The 16407-nt window shown below is 52.6% G+C and overlaps 2 protein-coding genes across 3 annotated transcripts in view; one reads left to right on the top strand and one right to left on the bottom strand.

Annotated features, from left to right (window-relative positions):
• PHB2 (prohibitin 2) overlaps nucleotides 1-16407 on the top strand; it is a 114997-nt gene that overhangs the window by 57430 nt on the left and 41160 nt on the right. The window lies entirely within an intron of this gene.
• On the bottom strand, nucleotides 6694-16293 carry ENO2 (enolase 2). 2 transcript variants are annotated; one of them, XM_071558793.1, is made up of 12 exons: nucleotides 16114-16293; nucleotides 13103-13194; nucleotides 12058-12153; nucleotides 11710-11768; nucleotides 10669-10738; nucleotides 10360-10493; nucleotides 9452-9674; nucleotides 8801-8998; nucleotides 8472-8673; nucleotides 8155-8263; nucleotides 7959-8017; nucleotides 6694-7648 (listed from the first exon to the last, which is right to left on the bottom strand). In XM_071558793.1, exons 2-12 carry the CDS (start codon nucleotides 13185-13187, stop codon nucleotides 7579-7581), a joined length of 1305 nt encoding a protein of 434 aa, XP_071414894.1. In that variant the 5' UTR covers nucleotides 13188-13194; nucleotides 16114-16293; the 3' UTR covers nucleotides 6694-7578. The 2 variants fall into 2 exon arrangements, with proteins under 2 accessions (XP_071414894.1, XP_071414902.1); XM_071558801.1 differs by lacking the exons at nucleotides 11710-11768; nucleotides 13103-13194; nucleotides 16114-16293 and having other exon boundaries at nucleotides 12058-12146.

Below are 16407 nucleotides of genomic sequence, written 5' to 3' on the forward strand. Positions count from 1 at the left end.
GCGGGGGCGGCGGCCGCCCGACGGGCGCTGCTCAGCGTGCGGCCGCGCGCGCAGCCATCCCCCTCCTATCCCGCTTCCCATCCCCCGCCCGGTTGCCAGGCAACGGCACAAAGGGAGCGAGAGCCTCGTGCGGAGGCCGCTCCGCACCGCTTGCACCGGACCGCGGGGCCCCCCCGGCACACGCACACACACAGCACGGTCACGGCAGCACCGGCGATGCGGCCCTCCCCCGGCTCACGCATACACACAGAGCTGGGTCACGACAGCACCGGGGATGCGGGCCCCCCCCCCGACACACGCACACAGAGCACTGTCACGGCAGCACCGGCGATGCGGGCCCCCCCGACACACGTACACATCGCAGTCATGGCAGCACCGGCGATGCGGGCCCCCCCGGCACACGCGCACAGCGCGGTCACGGCAGCACCGGCGATGCGGCCCCCCCCGACACACGCACATATCGCGGTCATGGCAGCACCGGCGATGCGGGCCCCCCCGGCACACGCACACAGCGCGGTCACGGCAGCACCGGGGATGCGGGGGCCCCCCTGACACACGCACACACACAGCGCGGTCACGGTAGCACGGGCGATGCGGGGATACGGCTGGCGCGGGCCTTGCCCGAGCGGCGCCACATCGCCCCCCCCCCCACCCCCCCGTCCTGCCCCCCGCGGCCGTGCGGTGCGGGGGAGCGGCGGAGCTCTGCCATAGAATCGTGAAACATGCTCCCTCCCCGCGGCTGCTCAGAAACGCGGCTGCCTCCCCTCGCTGGCCAAGTTCATGGCGTCGATGGCCATTTTGGAAAAAGGGCTGTGGGGGAAAAGGCTCCGGAAAGGAAGCGGGGACCCCATGGGCTCTGACACCCGGCCAGCCCGCCCGGGGCTGATGGAGCTCCAGCCGCTCCCAGGGAGCGCGGCCAGCGGGAGTGCAGGGATGAGGCCGCCCTTCCTGCCCCGTTGTGCTGCAGAAGGCACGGCTGGTCGTGGGGACAAAGCCCGGGCTGTCACATGGACAGGGGCACGGATGCATGTTAAAATAAGGGAGATTTCGTGTGGGCAAGTTGCACTCTCATGGCCTTGAAGCATAATCCCAAAATATTTCCTCGGCAGGACCTCTCAGCGAGCAGGCTGGATGGCGCGCTCTCCACAGGCTTTTATTCAGCAATTCTCATTGTCCGTTACATGGCTCCAAGCACTATTTACTGTACGGCATCCAAAGTCGGCGCTGAATACAGATGTATTCATCTCCTCGTGGGGGTTTCTGCAGTGCTATTCACCCCAATGCTTTAAAAAACACTAATAACGAAGTCCCTGCAACAACCTTGCAAGCCAATGACTCCCAATGCAATTGTTCCACACCCACTTCCCAGGGGTACTGTGCCATTTTGGGGCCTCACTATTTATCCTGGATGCAGAATTGCTCTTGGTGTCTCTCATTCCCAAGCCAGCCCTGCTGGCACGCAGCACCCCATTGCACAACATGCTTCATGTCTCTAGCCTTCATTCATTCGTTCTTTCATCCACCCTTTTCCCCAGCCTATCCCTTTGTCTTGCCCCTTGGTGAGAGCCTCCGCCCTCCCAGCAGCAATCCTGGGGTGCTGTTGTTCCCTAGATCTCTCTGGTTCTCACACCTGGAGGGAGAGATTGAAAAATCCATGCTAACATCTGAGAAAATGTCCACTGTTTTTTGGTGGTCAGTACGAAACATTTCAGCATATTGTTTTGCAGAGGGGCCGTGTTGAAGAGAACAACACCCTGGGGATCCCAAGCACACAGGTAAGTATTATCTGCTTCACAAAGTGCCTCACCAAGTTGAGCCACAGAGAACAAGACAATATTAATATTAATTCAGGTGGTAGCGTTTGCAGCTATCACGGCTGCTTCAAACTGTCACCCATAGGAGTTGAAGCCTTGAATCCCAAGTTCACAATGCATGTGACCCTTAGAGGTCAAAGTGATGATTCACAAAGGAAACATATCTTGTCAAAATCCTTGTTTTCTGGATGCTGAACAAAATGTCCAAATCACCAAGGTTTGTGGTCTGAGGAAAAGCCTCTGTAGCAGCTACAGTGGTTGGTATTGCTTCAGTCCTGAGATCTTCTGGATGAGTAACATGTGACACCAAGTTTATTTAACCACAATGTCAAGCCTCAGATAGTTTTCCTGTCATCATCTCCCATAACCAGGTCAGTTGCTTCAGTTCAAAAATTTGACTTACACAAATGTTAAATTTATTATCACACTTTCAGTGTCATTTCTTGTTTCAATAAATAAAAAGGCAGAGATTCTAATGCCTGATGAAAATCTTACTAGGTTTTGACTTATTTCCAGAATCCAGCCAATAGTGGCCTGCAGTCTTAGTTTATGAAGAGACATTGAGGGTGTTTCAAACAAGAAGCAGGACCAGGGTAACCATTGGCATTTCTGTAGTCTTGACTTCTCAGGGCTTCCCTGTGGACAAAAAGCAGCATCTCCCACTGGTAAGGCCAAGGTTTTTGGACAGTGTGAGGAAAAATGGTGAGTGATTGAAGACAAGTGTAGCTAGTTGTGACTTTTTCTGTGTCTATGGCTGGCTGGACACAGGTTATGGGGGAAGTGAGCAGGAAGCTTCCAGAGGGCTGTGAGGAGGATTGACACGAAGTGCTGTCAGCCTTCCCAAAGGTCACAAATCATTTCCCCTTCCCAACTTAGAAATGCTCATAGCCAAATTGCTTCTAGGTCAGACCACACTCTGCTCTCCTTCAGGATGGTAAGCACAGGTCAAAAATAGGAGAAACACAAGTGGTTGTGTGGGCTTGTGCGACTGTGAGAGTTTGCAGTAGGTCATGGCAGCCAAAAAAATTAATGAGGGCACAGTTCACAGGTGTCACACAGTAAATAGTTTATTAAATCACTCCATGAAGAAAGGAAAAAAGGAAAAAATAGGTAAAGGTAAAAGCTAAGTCTATCTTCAAATTACACAATATATATTGTAAAATCCCACCCATAGCCAAGTTCTATAGGTTGTATCACGGTGTCTATAAACCTTATTACACCTTTTAATTGGATGAAACTTTCTGGACAGATGTTCTCTTTGCCATGAGAATTTTATCTCTTCAATATTCTTTCTCATGGCAGCTTGTCCCAAAACCTTCTTATCTCATTTTGGTTTTGCTAGCTTGCTGGTTTTTCTCACAAAACTAAGTGCTTGCTAGTAGGCCTCAGAATCTGTCTGCAACTCCAAAACCTTTTTCTCAACTCAAGAATCCTTCTTTATCCCCACATGCAACAAGATCAAGGTGGAGTGCCTGCAGAATATGGGAAATAAAATTATCCCACCTTTGAAATCAACAGATTGAAGGCCTTGGGCAAACCAAGAGCATTATTGTCTGTGTCTTTTCAGGATGGATAAATGACCTGGGGAGTTTGTGAGCCAGAACCCAGCCATGGCCACCCAGGATAACTTATTCTGGCTTGCTCTCTCAAACTAAGAAAAATAATACCTGCAAACTGCTGCTTGTTGGTGAATGAAACACAGAAAGTTGTAAACCTCCTTGCCTGGTCTCACAAGTCTCCCAGCAATGGCTCTACCCATGGCCAAGGTAGCTCAGTGTCTGGTGCTGAAAGAACAGACTGCCTCAATTTACCCTTTAATCAAGCCAGTCAGGGTCTGGAATGCAGCCCAGGGGCCTGTTAGTTGTGGAGGTTCATGCCTGTGCTACTCTGGCAGCCTCTAGAAGTGAGGGATCAGGGTGGTAACCTAGTTCAGTTGCCCACTTAGATGTGCCAGTGTGTAACAGCTGCATGGCTGATTTCTGAGGCACAGCAGGATGTGCACTGCGCCAGCCCTAAGACCCCTAAGATGCACACAGTTTATCCAAAACTCTGGCACTTGCATCATTTACAGAGGGGTTTTATCTCCCCCGCACATGGTGTAGTAAACAGTTATAGCTGCTTCCACACATCCAATGCTCTAATAAGCTCATCTTTGCCTAGAGACCAAGCTCTGTAATACCCTCCTGACAACCTGTTCAAGTTGTCCATATTTAGTCTTCTAGCAACAGAGCCAAATACTCTTCTTTCGATTAAAGTGCTCAGCACCTTATAGGAATTACCTAGTCCCCACATTTTTGGACTTCTGATCAGATGTTCATCAAAAGAGTGTCCCTGACAGCCTCCTATGTTAAAGATACTGGTTTTCCAAAGTTGGACAACATGCCATTGTTCTTGAGAGAAACAAGAACATACAAGAGAAATTTGGTAGCTCCGTTATTAAGGCTTCTCTCTGCACTCTGCAACAAGCCTAATTCAGTGACATCTTCCCTTCCAGTTCACTTTTAGGTGCACACATGTATTTAGAAATGAAATAAGGAAATTCTGCAGACTTCAGGGTGAGGAGGAAGCACCTAGTGTTAACTTATCCCTTTAACAGCTAGACATTGCTCTGAAAATGTAATCTGAACAGAGTATGATTTGAGAGGGAAAACCAATCAAACAAATGTTTCCCTTCACAGATAGTGTCACATCGCCAGCCCATCCCCGGGCTGTTACTCATACTCTGATTGAATCCACATTAGAACACAGCAATCTGATGGGGACATCAGCTTATACAACAGGAGTCCTCAGATGAGGGAATAGCCAAGCACTTGGACATTTCTACTACAAAGAAACTCCTACTAAATGCCTGCCACTGGGCCAAAGACAGAGCAGCATATACATCTTAGAGTGCACTGGCTGAAGATGAGCATTTGCAGTGACCCAGGCAAATGTCCCAGTGTCATGTATTCCTTCGACACATTGTGCCAGCAATGACAAACTCTTGATTTAGAAAAGGCAGCAGGTGAGATACTGCTCATGCATTCCTATCCCCTCAGTGCTTTCACACACCTTCCCTGACACCGGGATGTGGCAATGCCTCACTGGGAGTCACTCTTCCGTGACAAATTCTTCCCACAATATAGAGACATATAGGCCAGTTCTCTGCTGTTACAGTCTTGCTGCATTTAAATGGGCAACGCCAGCTACCGCGGGCACTTAATTGCCTTAGTTGCACCAAAAAAAAAAAAAGACAAATGGGAGGGGTGGGGGGAAAGGGGAGATGCTCTTGGGAATATGAAAAGTAAGAAAGTTTGTTTCCAAAAAACTGCTAAGCAACAGACATACTGTTCACAAAATCACAGTACCTAAAACAAAGGAGCAGTGAGGTGTGTACAATGGGAAAAGACAGCCCACTGCCTGTACCCAAAATGCACATTCCTTCAGGAAAAGAGCGCTGCCGCGTACACAACCTCTTTTGCAGGAGATGCGACTGTGGGGCACTGCTGGGGGGACCGCAGGACCGCGCCGGACCCCGCGGGGTGCGGGTGCCGCCCGAGGGCAGCGTGGAGGGAGCGAAGATGGAGCGTTTCCTCCGCGGCGCCCGGACTACAGCTCCCAGAGAGCACGGGAGAGACCCGACCTGCAGCCGGGCACAAGCTATTCCCTTCCACCGAGACGTGTGCTGTGTGCACTGGTGATGCCCTGGAAACCAATCCTGTCTCTACCCTCACATTCTCCCTCCCACCCTCTTTTCTGTTCTGGGCATATGTGCCAGAGTCTTTGTCTTCCCTTCTTGGACTTACTCCCTTTTCTATGCTATTTAGTGAAGAATCATCAATGAAATGCTAGTGTTTTAAAATTTGCCTTTTGATTTTAAAGTCTGCATTCAGACACAGTCAAGGGGGATTGGGACTTGCTGAGCCACCTCAGCCTTTACCCTTGTCCTTGTGCATCAGGAAAGACAAGACTTTTGAGGGTCTGGAAACTTTCAGTAGTGAAGTGGGGCAGGAAGTTTGCCAGAATTGAGTGTGCACAATAACACAGAGGGGCTACTGAGATGAATCAATAGTGGTGAGCAAGGTGGTTTTACCATTTGTTCTGCAGTTGGATTTCTCACAGTAGCATCCCCAGCCTCCTGCCTTCCTTGGAGTCTGTCCAGAATAAAGCTATTTGTTGAGCAAGCACGGGGTTGCTGGCACTCAGCCTGCTGGGGCACTGACTGGAGCACAGGCTACTTTCCCCACATTCTGCTGAGTTGCCTCTGTGAAACCAGATGGAGCTGAGAGAGACCAACTTCCTACCTGCCCCTCTAATCACTACCCTGCAAGACCTTCTGCAGGAAGGAAGATCAGCTTTTTCTCTCCCAAAGATTTGCAGTTCCAGTTTACCATCATTTGAGTCCAGCAGACAGGGGCTGGGGGCCTACCTCGAGGTCTTTACGTCAGTGGAGGGCACAATTATTTCACAGAATAGTCTGAGTTGGAAAGGAACCACAGGAATCATTGTGTCCAGATCCTAAGTGAATGGCCCATACAGGGATTGAACCCACAATCTTGATGTTATCAGCACTGTGGTCTAACCAATTGATCTCATCTCAGGGTAAAATCCCTGCATAGCAGATCTTCATGCTACATGGTTTGGTGGAGATGACAGGGGCAATTCCCACCATCCCACATGCCTTCCCCTTGGCATTACCCAGCCAGTGGTCAACAGAGCAGTCTCGCTGTGAGACAAGGCTGTGAAAGGTGAGGGTACCTGGGCCTTTTGTTCCTCTTGCCAGTCCCCTCTGCTTGTTTTGGTTACCTTTCTGTGTGAGCCTCTCTTTCTCTGAGGACAAAATGTCCCCATTTCCAAAACACTGGCATCCAGACGGAAACATCAGGCCCAGTCAGGCAACTCAGGTGTGAAATACATTTTAATTGAGTTTAGGGATCTGTAGTTTTTCTGTTGCTCAACTGAGCATGGGCTGTCCAGAAGGTGAAGCAGACATCATGGGCAGAAGAGAGGGTGAAGGAGTGCAAGAGGGAAGGGAACAGAGAGAAAAAAGGTCACAAGAAGCAAATGAGAGCATGGGTTTGTTTAAGGATGTTTTTTAGTACATCGCCCCACAGTACTATGTGCTGACCCAGAGACTGACAGCACACACACGCACGCACAGGCACACCCAGTGTGGGACAGCAGTGCACTCGACACTAAGCTGCCAGCAAGCACAGCCCAACACAGCACAGCACTCAGGGTGGAGGCAAGGGACACACGCGGGTCCCACCAGGGCTTAATGCAGACACACGCCTGGGGCACAGGGACACCGTAGGCCAGTACATGTACACACACCTACACACATGCACATGAGAGCGAGCCACTGGCAACACTCGTCCAGACACAGCTACAGGTGCGACATGTGCCCAAACACACCAGCCGACGCACAGATGTTCACCGCACATGCTTCGGCGCACGAGGGAAACACACCAGGCAGCATGCTCCCGTAGTCTACCACGTGACAGAGTGGCTCAGACACAGCCCTGCACAAAAAACAAGACACACAATGCCTAGATCCAGAAATGCTTATGACCCTGAAGCAAGGGACAGGGTGTAGGCCTTCCGCTCATCCTTCACCTGGGTACATCTAGCTGGGGACACCTGAACTTGAGGGGGTTTGAGGTGAGAGGGAACTGGGTGACAGAGTGGAGAGAAAGAGCAAAAACAGGAGCAGTGGAAGAAAGGAAGGTTCAGAGTCTGTGAGGTGGGAAAGAGCAGCAGGGTGGCTGTGCCCTGGGGACAATGTTCAAAGAACACTTGGGTTGCGAAAGTTGTGTCCAGCGAAGCGTGCTTCGTCACCAAGCTCTTCCTCAATCCTGCAGGAGAGAGATAGCACATGTCAGGCACTTGGGTGAGGGAGCATTGGAGGCTCCAGGATGCCAGAGGGGCAGTGCATCAACAGAAAGCTGACATGGGCCAGAGGAGCTCACTCCTGCCAGCTGCTGCACCTGTAGGGCTGTACCCTTTCAGGAGGAAAGCAGTCCACTGCAGAGGACTCCCTGAGATCCTAGTGTCATCTCTGTGCCTTGTCTTCATAACTTTTCATCCACAAGCTCCATCTACCCTTGGGCTTTTAGCTTCTCCCACCCCAATTTCTTCCACATTCCCACCCCTGGAGCCCCTTACCTCATGAGCTGGTTGTATTTAGCCAGGCGTTCAGACCTGCAGGGAGCACCCGTCTTTATCTGTAAAGCATTCCCCAAAACAAACACTGTAAGACACTGTTATGACTTGTACCAGTTTCCCATGGCAGATCAGGGGATTCTGTCTTCACATCCCTTCGCTTTCCTTCAGGCCTGTGCAGGGCCTGAGTTTCACCTACCTGCCCAGTGCACAGTCCTACAACCAGATCAGCAATGAAGGTGTCTTCAGTCTCCCCAGATCGGTGGCTCACCATCACACCCCACCCATTCTCCTGGGCCAACTTGCAGCTGCAAGGAGTGAGAAATGCAGTCAATACCTCCCACTCCTATAACCACCATCTGCACAGGGTGAGATCCAGGCACCCTCTGCTCCCACTCTCAGCATCCTACACTCTGGCAGAGAAAAAGTCTATTCACTCAGTGGATAGTGTGGCACCCTGCTGTGGTTCATCATCAATCCTTTCACAGGACAACAAGGGCAGTGGGCTGGACTTACGCTTGGATGGCCTCTGTGACGGATCCAATCTGGTTGACTTTAAGCAGGAGGCAGTTGCAGGCTTTCTCTTCAACAGCTCGCTCGATGCGCTTGGGGTTTGTCACTGTCAGGTCATCTCCCACTATCTGAATCCCCACATTGGCCGTGAACTTAGTCCAGGCCTCCCAGTCATCTTGGTCAAAGGGATCCTCAATGGAGACCACTGAAAAGACAACAGAAGAGACATGAGTCAAAGCTGTCTCCCTTCTCACCCAAAAACACAGAGGGTTTGTACCTGTTAAGTGTGCAGCACTGGTCCTGATTCCCTATGGCCAAGCACAGCAGCTCACCTGGATAATCACGTACAAAGCTTTGGTAGAGGTCACCCAGCTCATCTCCAGAAATGTAGCGGCTTGGGTCATCTGGGGACTTGAAGTCCAGGTCATATTTGCCATCACGGTAGAACTCAGAGGCTGCCACATCCATACCAATGACAATCTTGTCTGTGTAGCCTGCCTTGTCAATAGCCTCCTTCAGGAGCTCCAGAGCTGAAAGGAGGAGAGATGCAGTCAGGACAGTTTGCCCATGCAGACAGCTCTGCCTGTTTTGGGAATCTCCCCTGGAAGGGTTCGTAGAGCTACTGGAAGTCTGGTGGTGTGATGGGAGAAGTAGAAGGGAGTCCAGAGTGCAACGGAAATGTGCCAAGAAGCTGTGGAGGCCATGTCCAAAGGGACAAGGAGGAATTAAAATACAAGCTCAAAGACAAGTTCAGGGAACGCCTTGTAAAAGACTGTGCATATGCATGCAAGTTTTGTATGGAGAGGCTGTGAGACATCCAACCTCTTTCAAAGGAAAAGGAACTTAGAACCAATTTCCTAACAAAGGAGGTCAGTGACACTGAGGCATCATCTTTTGAACCAGTCTTCGGGGAATGCTGTGAGCTGGGTGTAGGAACCCACAGCACTGCAGGTAGGGGTACCCTATCTCTGTATGGCTCTCACCTTCACTATTTTCCAGGATGTTGGGGGCAAAGCCTCCCTCATCACCCACATTGGTAGCATCTTTGCCATACTTCTCCTTGATGACACTCTTGAGGTTGTGATAGACCTCTGCCCCGATGCGCATGGCATCACGAAAGCTTTCAGCTCCCACAGGCAGGATCATGAACTCCTGCATGGCCAGTTTGTTGCCTGCATGGGAACCTCCATTGATCACGTTGAAAGCCTGGAAGAATCCATAAGAGTGGCAGAGCTGAAAGAACCTGTCTTGATACCTCCTGGAGGAGGCTCTCAGATGAGTCACCACACCCATTCATGGCACATCCCACAGGATAACATAACACATCAGCTACAACACATAAGCCCACAGTGCTCCTTCCAGCAGTGACTCAAAGCACGTGGCTGGAGAGGACTTTCCCACCTATACCCCTCTCAGAGATTGCCCAAGCTGCATGTGTTTACCTGTGCTGTGTTTGTCTGCAATGCTACATCCGTCTTTCTTCCAGGACTTTTCTCCTTGATCCCAGGAAAATTTTAGCATCCACAACACCCTTTCAGAATGAGTTTCACAAGGCAGCTTCCCCTGGCGTGAAGACCCCTATGCCCTTGTTTTGAACTGTGCCCCAGAGTGTTTGCATAATGCCCTCCGGTTGCTGTGCTACGAGTCAGATCCTCAGTCAAACCCCCACCAAAACCTCTAACACATCTTCCTCAGGCTCCTTTTCTCCAATTGAAACTTGGCAAATCTCAGGCGTTGGCTTGCTTCCCTGACAAGTGCAGTGCACTCAGCTGATGTTTCAGTCCTATATCCCTTCCTTATCTACCTCCCAATACATCCTTTGAAGTTTCTTTTGGAAACACCACTCTTTTGGAGTTTCTGAAGGTGGATGTCAAGGATGGAGGAGTCTTACTGGCACAGGAAGGATGAGGTCGGAGTTGCCAGCCAAGTCAGCGATGTGCCGGTACAGGGGGACATCCTTCTCTGCAGCTCCAGCCTTGCACACAGCCAGTGAAACTCCCAGGATAGCATTGGCACCAAACTTGGCTGTGGGCAAAACCAAGGAGGAGTTAGGTTTCTCAGGCACCAACCTCCTGCCCAGCAGATGCCCCTGCCAGCCCAGCTTTGGGCTCACCACAGCCCTGATAGTGCCCCCTGCTCCAGCCTGGCAGCCTCCCATGCTCTTTATTTCACAGACCAAAAAAAAAAAGGAGTGAATTACATTTGTTCTCTGTGCCGTCCATCTCAAGCATCAGGTTGTCTATCTTCTCTTGATCCACGACAGAGAGGCCCTGCAAGAAAGAAAAAGCTCCTGAGAAAAGGAGGATTAGAAGAGCTGTTGGCTCTGGTGTGCAGGAAAGGAAGCATTGATGGAGAAGCTGGGGATACAGGGACCTTTTCAGCTTGTGAGGGAACATAAACACACAAAGCTCTGGAAACTGGTGCCTTAGTATATAGTCAGGTTAGGTAACTGTGACAATGTTTCTGCAGTGTAGATGTGGATGTACCCACGCTGAAGAGGGGGTCAGCTGCAAATCAGACAAGGCCACGCATTGCTGGGGACACAGGACTTCCTCAAGGATTTACTCAGCCTTTTGGCAGCTTCCAGGGAGCTTTGTGGTGCTGTGGCCACACAGAAGCTAGGCAGAACAACAGTACATGCTCAACCTCAAGCAACTGAATATAGACTGGATGGACCCATTCCCAGGAGTGAGGTAGAGAGCAGGCTTAGACCCAACACAGGCAGCCCTCCACCAGGCCAGGTATTGTGCAGGTGGAGAGAGCTGGGCTCTCATCCAGACCCCACTACAGGCTACATTGTGTGTAATATGTGGCTTCGGCTCTGGGTCTTCAGGTATAAACAAGTTGCAGACATGACACCACTGCTCCACAAGGCTGTGCCAGACCTTGCACAGTACAGCCATTGCTCATCACACCATCCTGGGGCCACAGACATGTGGATGAGATTCAGTGCTTGAGGAGGAGCATGGCTGGGAGTGAGCTCTACAGGGAGCACTGAGGGGACTAGTTAGGCTGTACAGGTGCTGCAGAGGATGAAGTAGCGTTAAATCCTTTCCTCCCAGAGAAAAGATTGCTGTGGATATATACAGGCATGGAGGGCAGGAGGGGTGTGCCCAAGGTTCACAGAGAGCATCACTATGTCTGTTAACCCAGTGAGATGAAGAGAGGCACAGACAGAGATCAGGGACAGAGACAGACCAGAGTAAGCATTGGACAAGGGAGAACAAAGAGAAATCCTTACAGAGCCCACGAGAGCTGGGGCGACAGTGCTGTTGATATGATCCACGGCCTGCAGAACCCCTAAAGAAGGGAAGAGACAGAGAAAGAAAGAGAGAGAAAGAGAGAGCAGGTGAGGCAAAGAGAAGAGTCGAAAGAGGGAGGGAAAGGACCAATAGAGAGACTGAGAGAGGGAGACAGCAAGGGAAGATCGAGGCCTGATCTTTCACTTTACACTAGGTCTGTGCCTTTGTGGTCTCCCTGAGGGCAGTGGGACACATCCGTGTCATGCCAGCAGATGAGCAGGACCCTCTGGCAGAGTCCCTCACACAGGCAGCCCCAAGGATGGGGTGTGGAGCAGGCATCTCCCCACCTTTTCCAAGGAAACGTGACTTGTCGTTGTCTCTCAGCTCCAGCGCTTCGTAGATACCAGTGGATGCACCGCTGGGGACTGCCGCTCGGAACATGCCTGGGAAACAGCAAAACGGGGGTGAGACCAGCAGAGGGTGAAGAGGAAAAACTCTCATATACCTGCTCCCCCCTTGTCTTCAGGGGAAAGGATGTAACAACTGCTGGTGCAAATGGATGGTCCTGCTGGCTGGCTGGTCCTGGCTGTTCTTCTCAGAGGTGAAACACCTCAGTGGCAGAAATAAATGCACCCAGGGAATTCCAGACTGAAAAACCTGGATCTCAGACACCCAGAGGTCCACACTGATCCCAGAACTGTGGATGATGAGTGAAGTCTGGTTCCTCAGCCCTCCTCCTGATTCCAGAGGCAGCCTGACCCACCTGAGTCACCAGCAGCTCCCTCCCCCTCAGACTGGGGCTGGGTTTCTGCCTCACTAAAGAAGGAAGAGAAGGGTTTGTTACCTGCTCTGGCCCCTTGCTGCTCCTCATCCCTCAGCTCACCTAATTTTGGGCCCAGCACAGATGCAGCTTTCCCAGTTGAGATATGTGCATGGACAAACCTGCTCAGAGATCTCAGGGACAAACCTTTAACCCTGCCATGAGCATGGCCATGGATGTGTTAGCAAACTCGTACTGTGTCCCAGAACTAAAGGGATATCTGCAGCAGGGCATCACAGGGTTGTGATGAGAAGGTGCCTGTATTTATGTCAACAAAACATTCCGTCCCTGCTACTAGCAGACACATGGCTCAAGTCACATGCATGGCCATCAAGCCCCATCTGTCTTTTCAGGATTTGCCCAGCACAAGCACAGAGTTGCTGAGCACAAGCACAAGCAGAGGCACAAGCAGAGTTTTGGTCTCTGCCTCTTCCCCTGGCTTGTTGTCTGCTGGGGGTTCCCTGGTGACCACACTCCGTGCTCTCAGCGGAGCGTGCCAGGCTGCTGAACAGCGCCAGCTCTGCCGGGGTGGGCAGGGCTTTCCCTCCCATCTCCACTCCTCACCCGCATACCTTTGTGTGTGTACAGGTCCACCTCAACGGTGGGGTTCCCACGGGAGTCCAGGATCTCACGGGCATGGATCCTCTCGACTGCCATGGTGAGTCTGTGGAGAGGAGACAACAGGATATGCTCACCTCTGAGAGCACCCAGAATGTGGTGCTCACCCTTCTGTGTGTAGACAAGACACTGACAGAAAGCGGGGAGCTCAAGGAAATGTGACCTTATGGGCTTGGGCTAAAACTACTGGTCCTAGGAAATTTAGAAATTCACCCAGACTGTGGGCATCTACCCACATTTTGTCCAGAACAGGTTATCTATTTGACTTTACTGTGTGCCTCTGCTGCAGATGGCAAACTGGGAGCACTCTCTCCCTGTGTGACAGTAGAGTGCCCGATATGATCCTGTATGGCAGGGCTGGGGAGGGTGCCACAGAATCCACAGACAGCAGAGAGGGAGGGATCATCTGGCATAGCGGGGAGGTGCCCCTGGCTCTGGCGTCAAGGACAGGGCACCAGCTCCCGGCACCTCCTGTCCCCTTGCCGGGAGGTGAGGACAGTGCCTGCCAGGGCCAGGCAGCAAGCGGCTGCTGTTTCGCTGTGAGTGAGCAGGGAGCCAGCCAAGAGTGATGGACAGGGCAGGGGGACAGCCAGTCTGTGGGGACACCCAGCCCCTCTCCAGCCCATGGAGGGGGAGCTTCCCCAGACTGACTCTCACAGACCCCCAGCCATGTCCCCCATTCTGAGCACCCGGCTCAGCCTTCCTGTCTCATCCGTGAACCGCTGGGTCATGGTGTGCCAAGGTGGAGGAAGAGGGGAGGATGACAGCCTGAGGACACATCCTGATGAAGGCCACAATGCCTCAGCCGTGGTAGAGAGGGCTCTGAAGGGAGGGGGTACCTGGCCCAGATGCCAACCCTTCACTCCATTCCTGATACAGGGAAGTGGATGAGACTGGGAGGTATCTGTGTCAGATGAGGAGGGGGAGGCAGCCTGATGTTTTGGGGCATCTGGTTAAACCTGAAGTAGAAAACAGGCTGGTGGGTGCTGATGGCTGTTTGAAAGAGCTTCTCTTGCTGCAGTTTGCTTCTTAGGGGGTCCAAACTATCTTATTCCTCTGTTCCACCTTCTCATTCCTTGGCTATGGGGATGTGCCATGCCAGGGTGCTGGAGCAAGGTGTATGTCTCCCCATGCCCCTAGCCCTGCCAGATTTTCTTCTGCTGGTTCCCACAGAACCCCAAGCAGGGCTGGCAGAGCCCGGGGTAATGACGGGGCCCCAGCCAGGACCATCTTGTGGTGTTTGTGAGCAGGGAGTCAGCATGGGGTGTGAGGGGATAAGTTGGAAACAGCACACCACAGCACTGGGGGGAGCTAAGAAGGGGGCTGGGGGAAGCTGGAGCCACCACTCAACTCCGCTGCCCCAGGTGGGTGAAAATCACAGGGGCGTCAGGAAATCTGCGGCTGCTGCTCTGAAGTTTCAGTCAGAGTGCCCGTATTTGAGAGTTTCAGTCAGCGACTCCAGGGTTCTCTGGAGCCTGCGCAGGGCCCTCCACCATGTCCATCTGGGCTGGGATCCCCCATCAGTCGCTTTGGCAGTGCTCCTCACGCCATCTGGCACACGCCATAGGAACTTCCTCCAGAGCCGTGCCCATGCAGCTGCAAGCTTCCTTTGCAGCAGTGTCCTGCCTGTGCCTCAACAGTCTCCACGGGGCAGAGAGGGACAGGACCCCATTTAAAATGAGCTTTGACAGCAAGACCTGTGCCAGATGCAGTGCCTTTCTGCTTATGTGGTCATGTTGCCCATGGTCACATCCCTCTGGCCACATCCACCTGCCCCCGCTGGAGCCAGCTTCGAGAAAGCCAAATGACAAGCCAAATCCAGCCTTGCTTGCCCCACCCCATCACTCACATGATCTCCCCTCTAGTCCTTTAAACCCTTTACTCCACTTGTGTGGCTGCCCCATGTCCCCCCGTGTTTGCCCTCCTTTGAACAGTGCAAAGAACCACCCTGAAATCCCTGGCATCGGCTGCACTGTCCAGAAAGGAGGTCAGAAGCGGATAAGCCAGGATAAGGGATTGGGATGGAGCCATAACAGGGAGGCCATTGACCACAGCCAGGGAGAGAGAGGAGCCAGGCTGGATGCTGTGCATCCCCCCATGAACAGGAGCTGGGCAGTGCACCCCAGGAGGATGGTCCTGCTGCAGTGCCTTCCTGGTGGGTATGGTTCAGTGGCACTGCCTGTCACCAGGGCAGCGTCTCGCTGGAGCTGGCGCTGGCAGCAATGCCCCCTCCCCGCCAGGCAGGCCAGCACAGTGAAGACCTTTCCCCTAAGCCACCTGCACCAGTCCCGCGTGCTGCTGCGATTCCCCCGGGCTGGGCACTGCTCCCAGGAAGCCTGCACTGCTGCAGTGTCGTGGCTGATGCAGCTACTGCTTGCTTGTCACCTCTTCTCCCTGCTGCCCGCCCTCCCTTGGGTGGTGTGGGGTTGTGCAAATAGGAAGACACCCCCTCTCCTCCCTCCCTCTCCCTGAGCGCCCGCGTTTATGTCAACACCTCGGCAGACAGGGGTGGCTGGGCTGCCCTGAGGCTGGATCCTTTCCCCAGGAGTGCCCATACTCGGCTTTGCGTCCTCCCCACTACCACCCCCTCCCCGATAGAAAGCTCCATCCCGCAGCACCTCCCGACAATGCCCCTGGGAGCACCACCTATCCTCGTTGGTTGCCCTGCTCCTGCAATTCCCTAGGTTCACATCTGAAATTATGATTGCCTGGAGGGGGAAGGGGGGGCTGGGGAAGGAGGGAGTACCTGAAATTAAAATATGAGAGAAAAGTGAGAAGAGTGGGGGTGAGGAGAGATAGGTGGGAAGAGCAGGGGGAGAATTGAGGGGAGTTTAGTTGTTAATGCCGCTCACCGTGGTCCTTCTCTGCAGGGACCCCAAAGTGCATGTGGGGTTTGGAGGGCACAAGGTGGGAAGCAGAAACATGCATGTGGTGAGGGGGGTCCTGGCCGTGGGGAGACACTTACCTTCTTGGGCAGGGGTGAACGAGAAATTGAGAGAGTGCTGGTAGAAAGGAGAGAGGACGAAGCTGAGGAGGGATGCAGGACCTCAAGGGGAGATGATGTGTCCTCTAAGCCAACGGCGGCGGCAGCAGCAGGATGGAGACGCCCCTGATAGGGCCGGGACAGCAGCATGTGACCCAGAGCTGCGATGAGTCAGGATTTAGCAAAGCTTTGCAAACAGCACGTAGAGGATGGAGAGGGAGAGAAAGGCAGGCAGCAAGGGATAGACGTAGACAGACTAGTGTGAGGGAGCCAGGG

The sequence above is a fragment of the Pithys albifrons genome, chromosome 1 (assembly GCF_047495875.1).
Source record: "Pithys albifrons albifrons isolate INPA30051 chromosome 1, PitAlb_v1, whole genome shotgun sequence".
NCBI lineage: Eukaryota > Metazoa > Chordata > Aves > Passeriformes > Thamnophilidae > Pithys > Pithys albifrons.

Coding starts and splice junctions, on each gene's coding strand:
- ENO2 (XM_071558793.1), bottom strand. CDS start 13,187: ATGGCAGTCGAGAGGATCCATGCCCGTGAGATCCTGGACTCCCGTGGG. Junction 10,494..10,668: donor GGACGGCACAGAGAACAAAT/GTAATTCACTCC, acceptor TTTTGCCCACAG/CCAAGTTTGGTGCCAATGCT. Junction 8,018..8,154: donor TAGGACTGTGCACTGGGCAG/GTAGGTGAAACT, acceptor AATGCTTTACAG/ATAAAGACGGGTGCTCCCTG.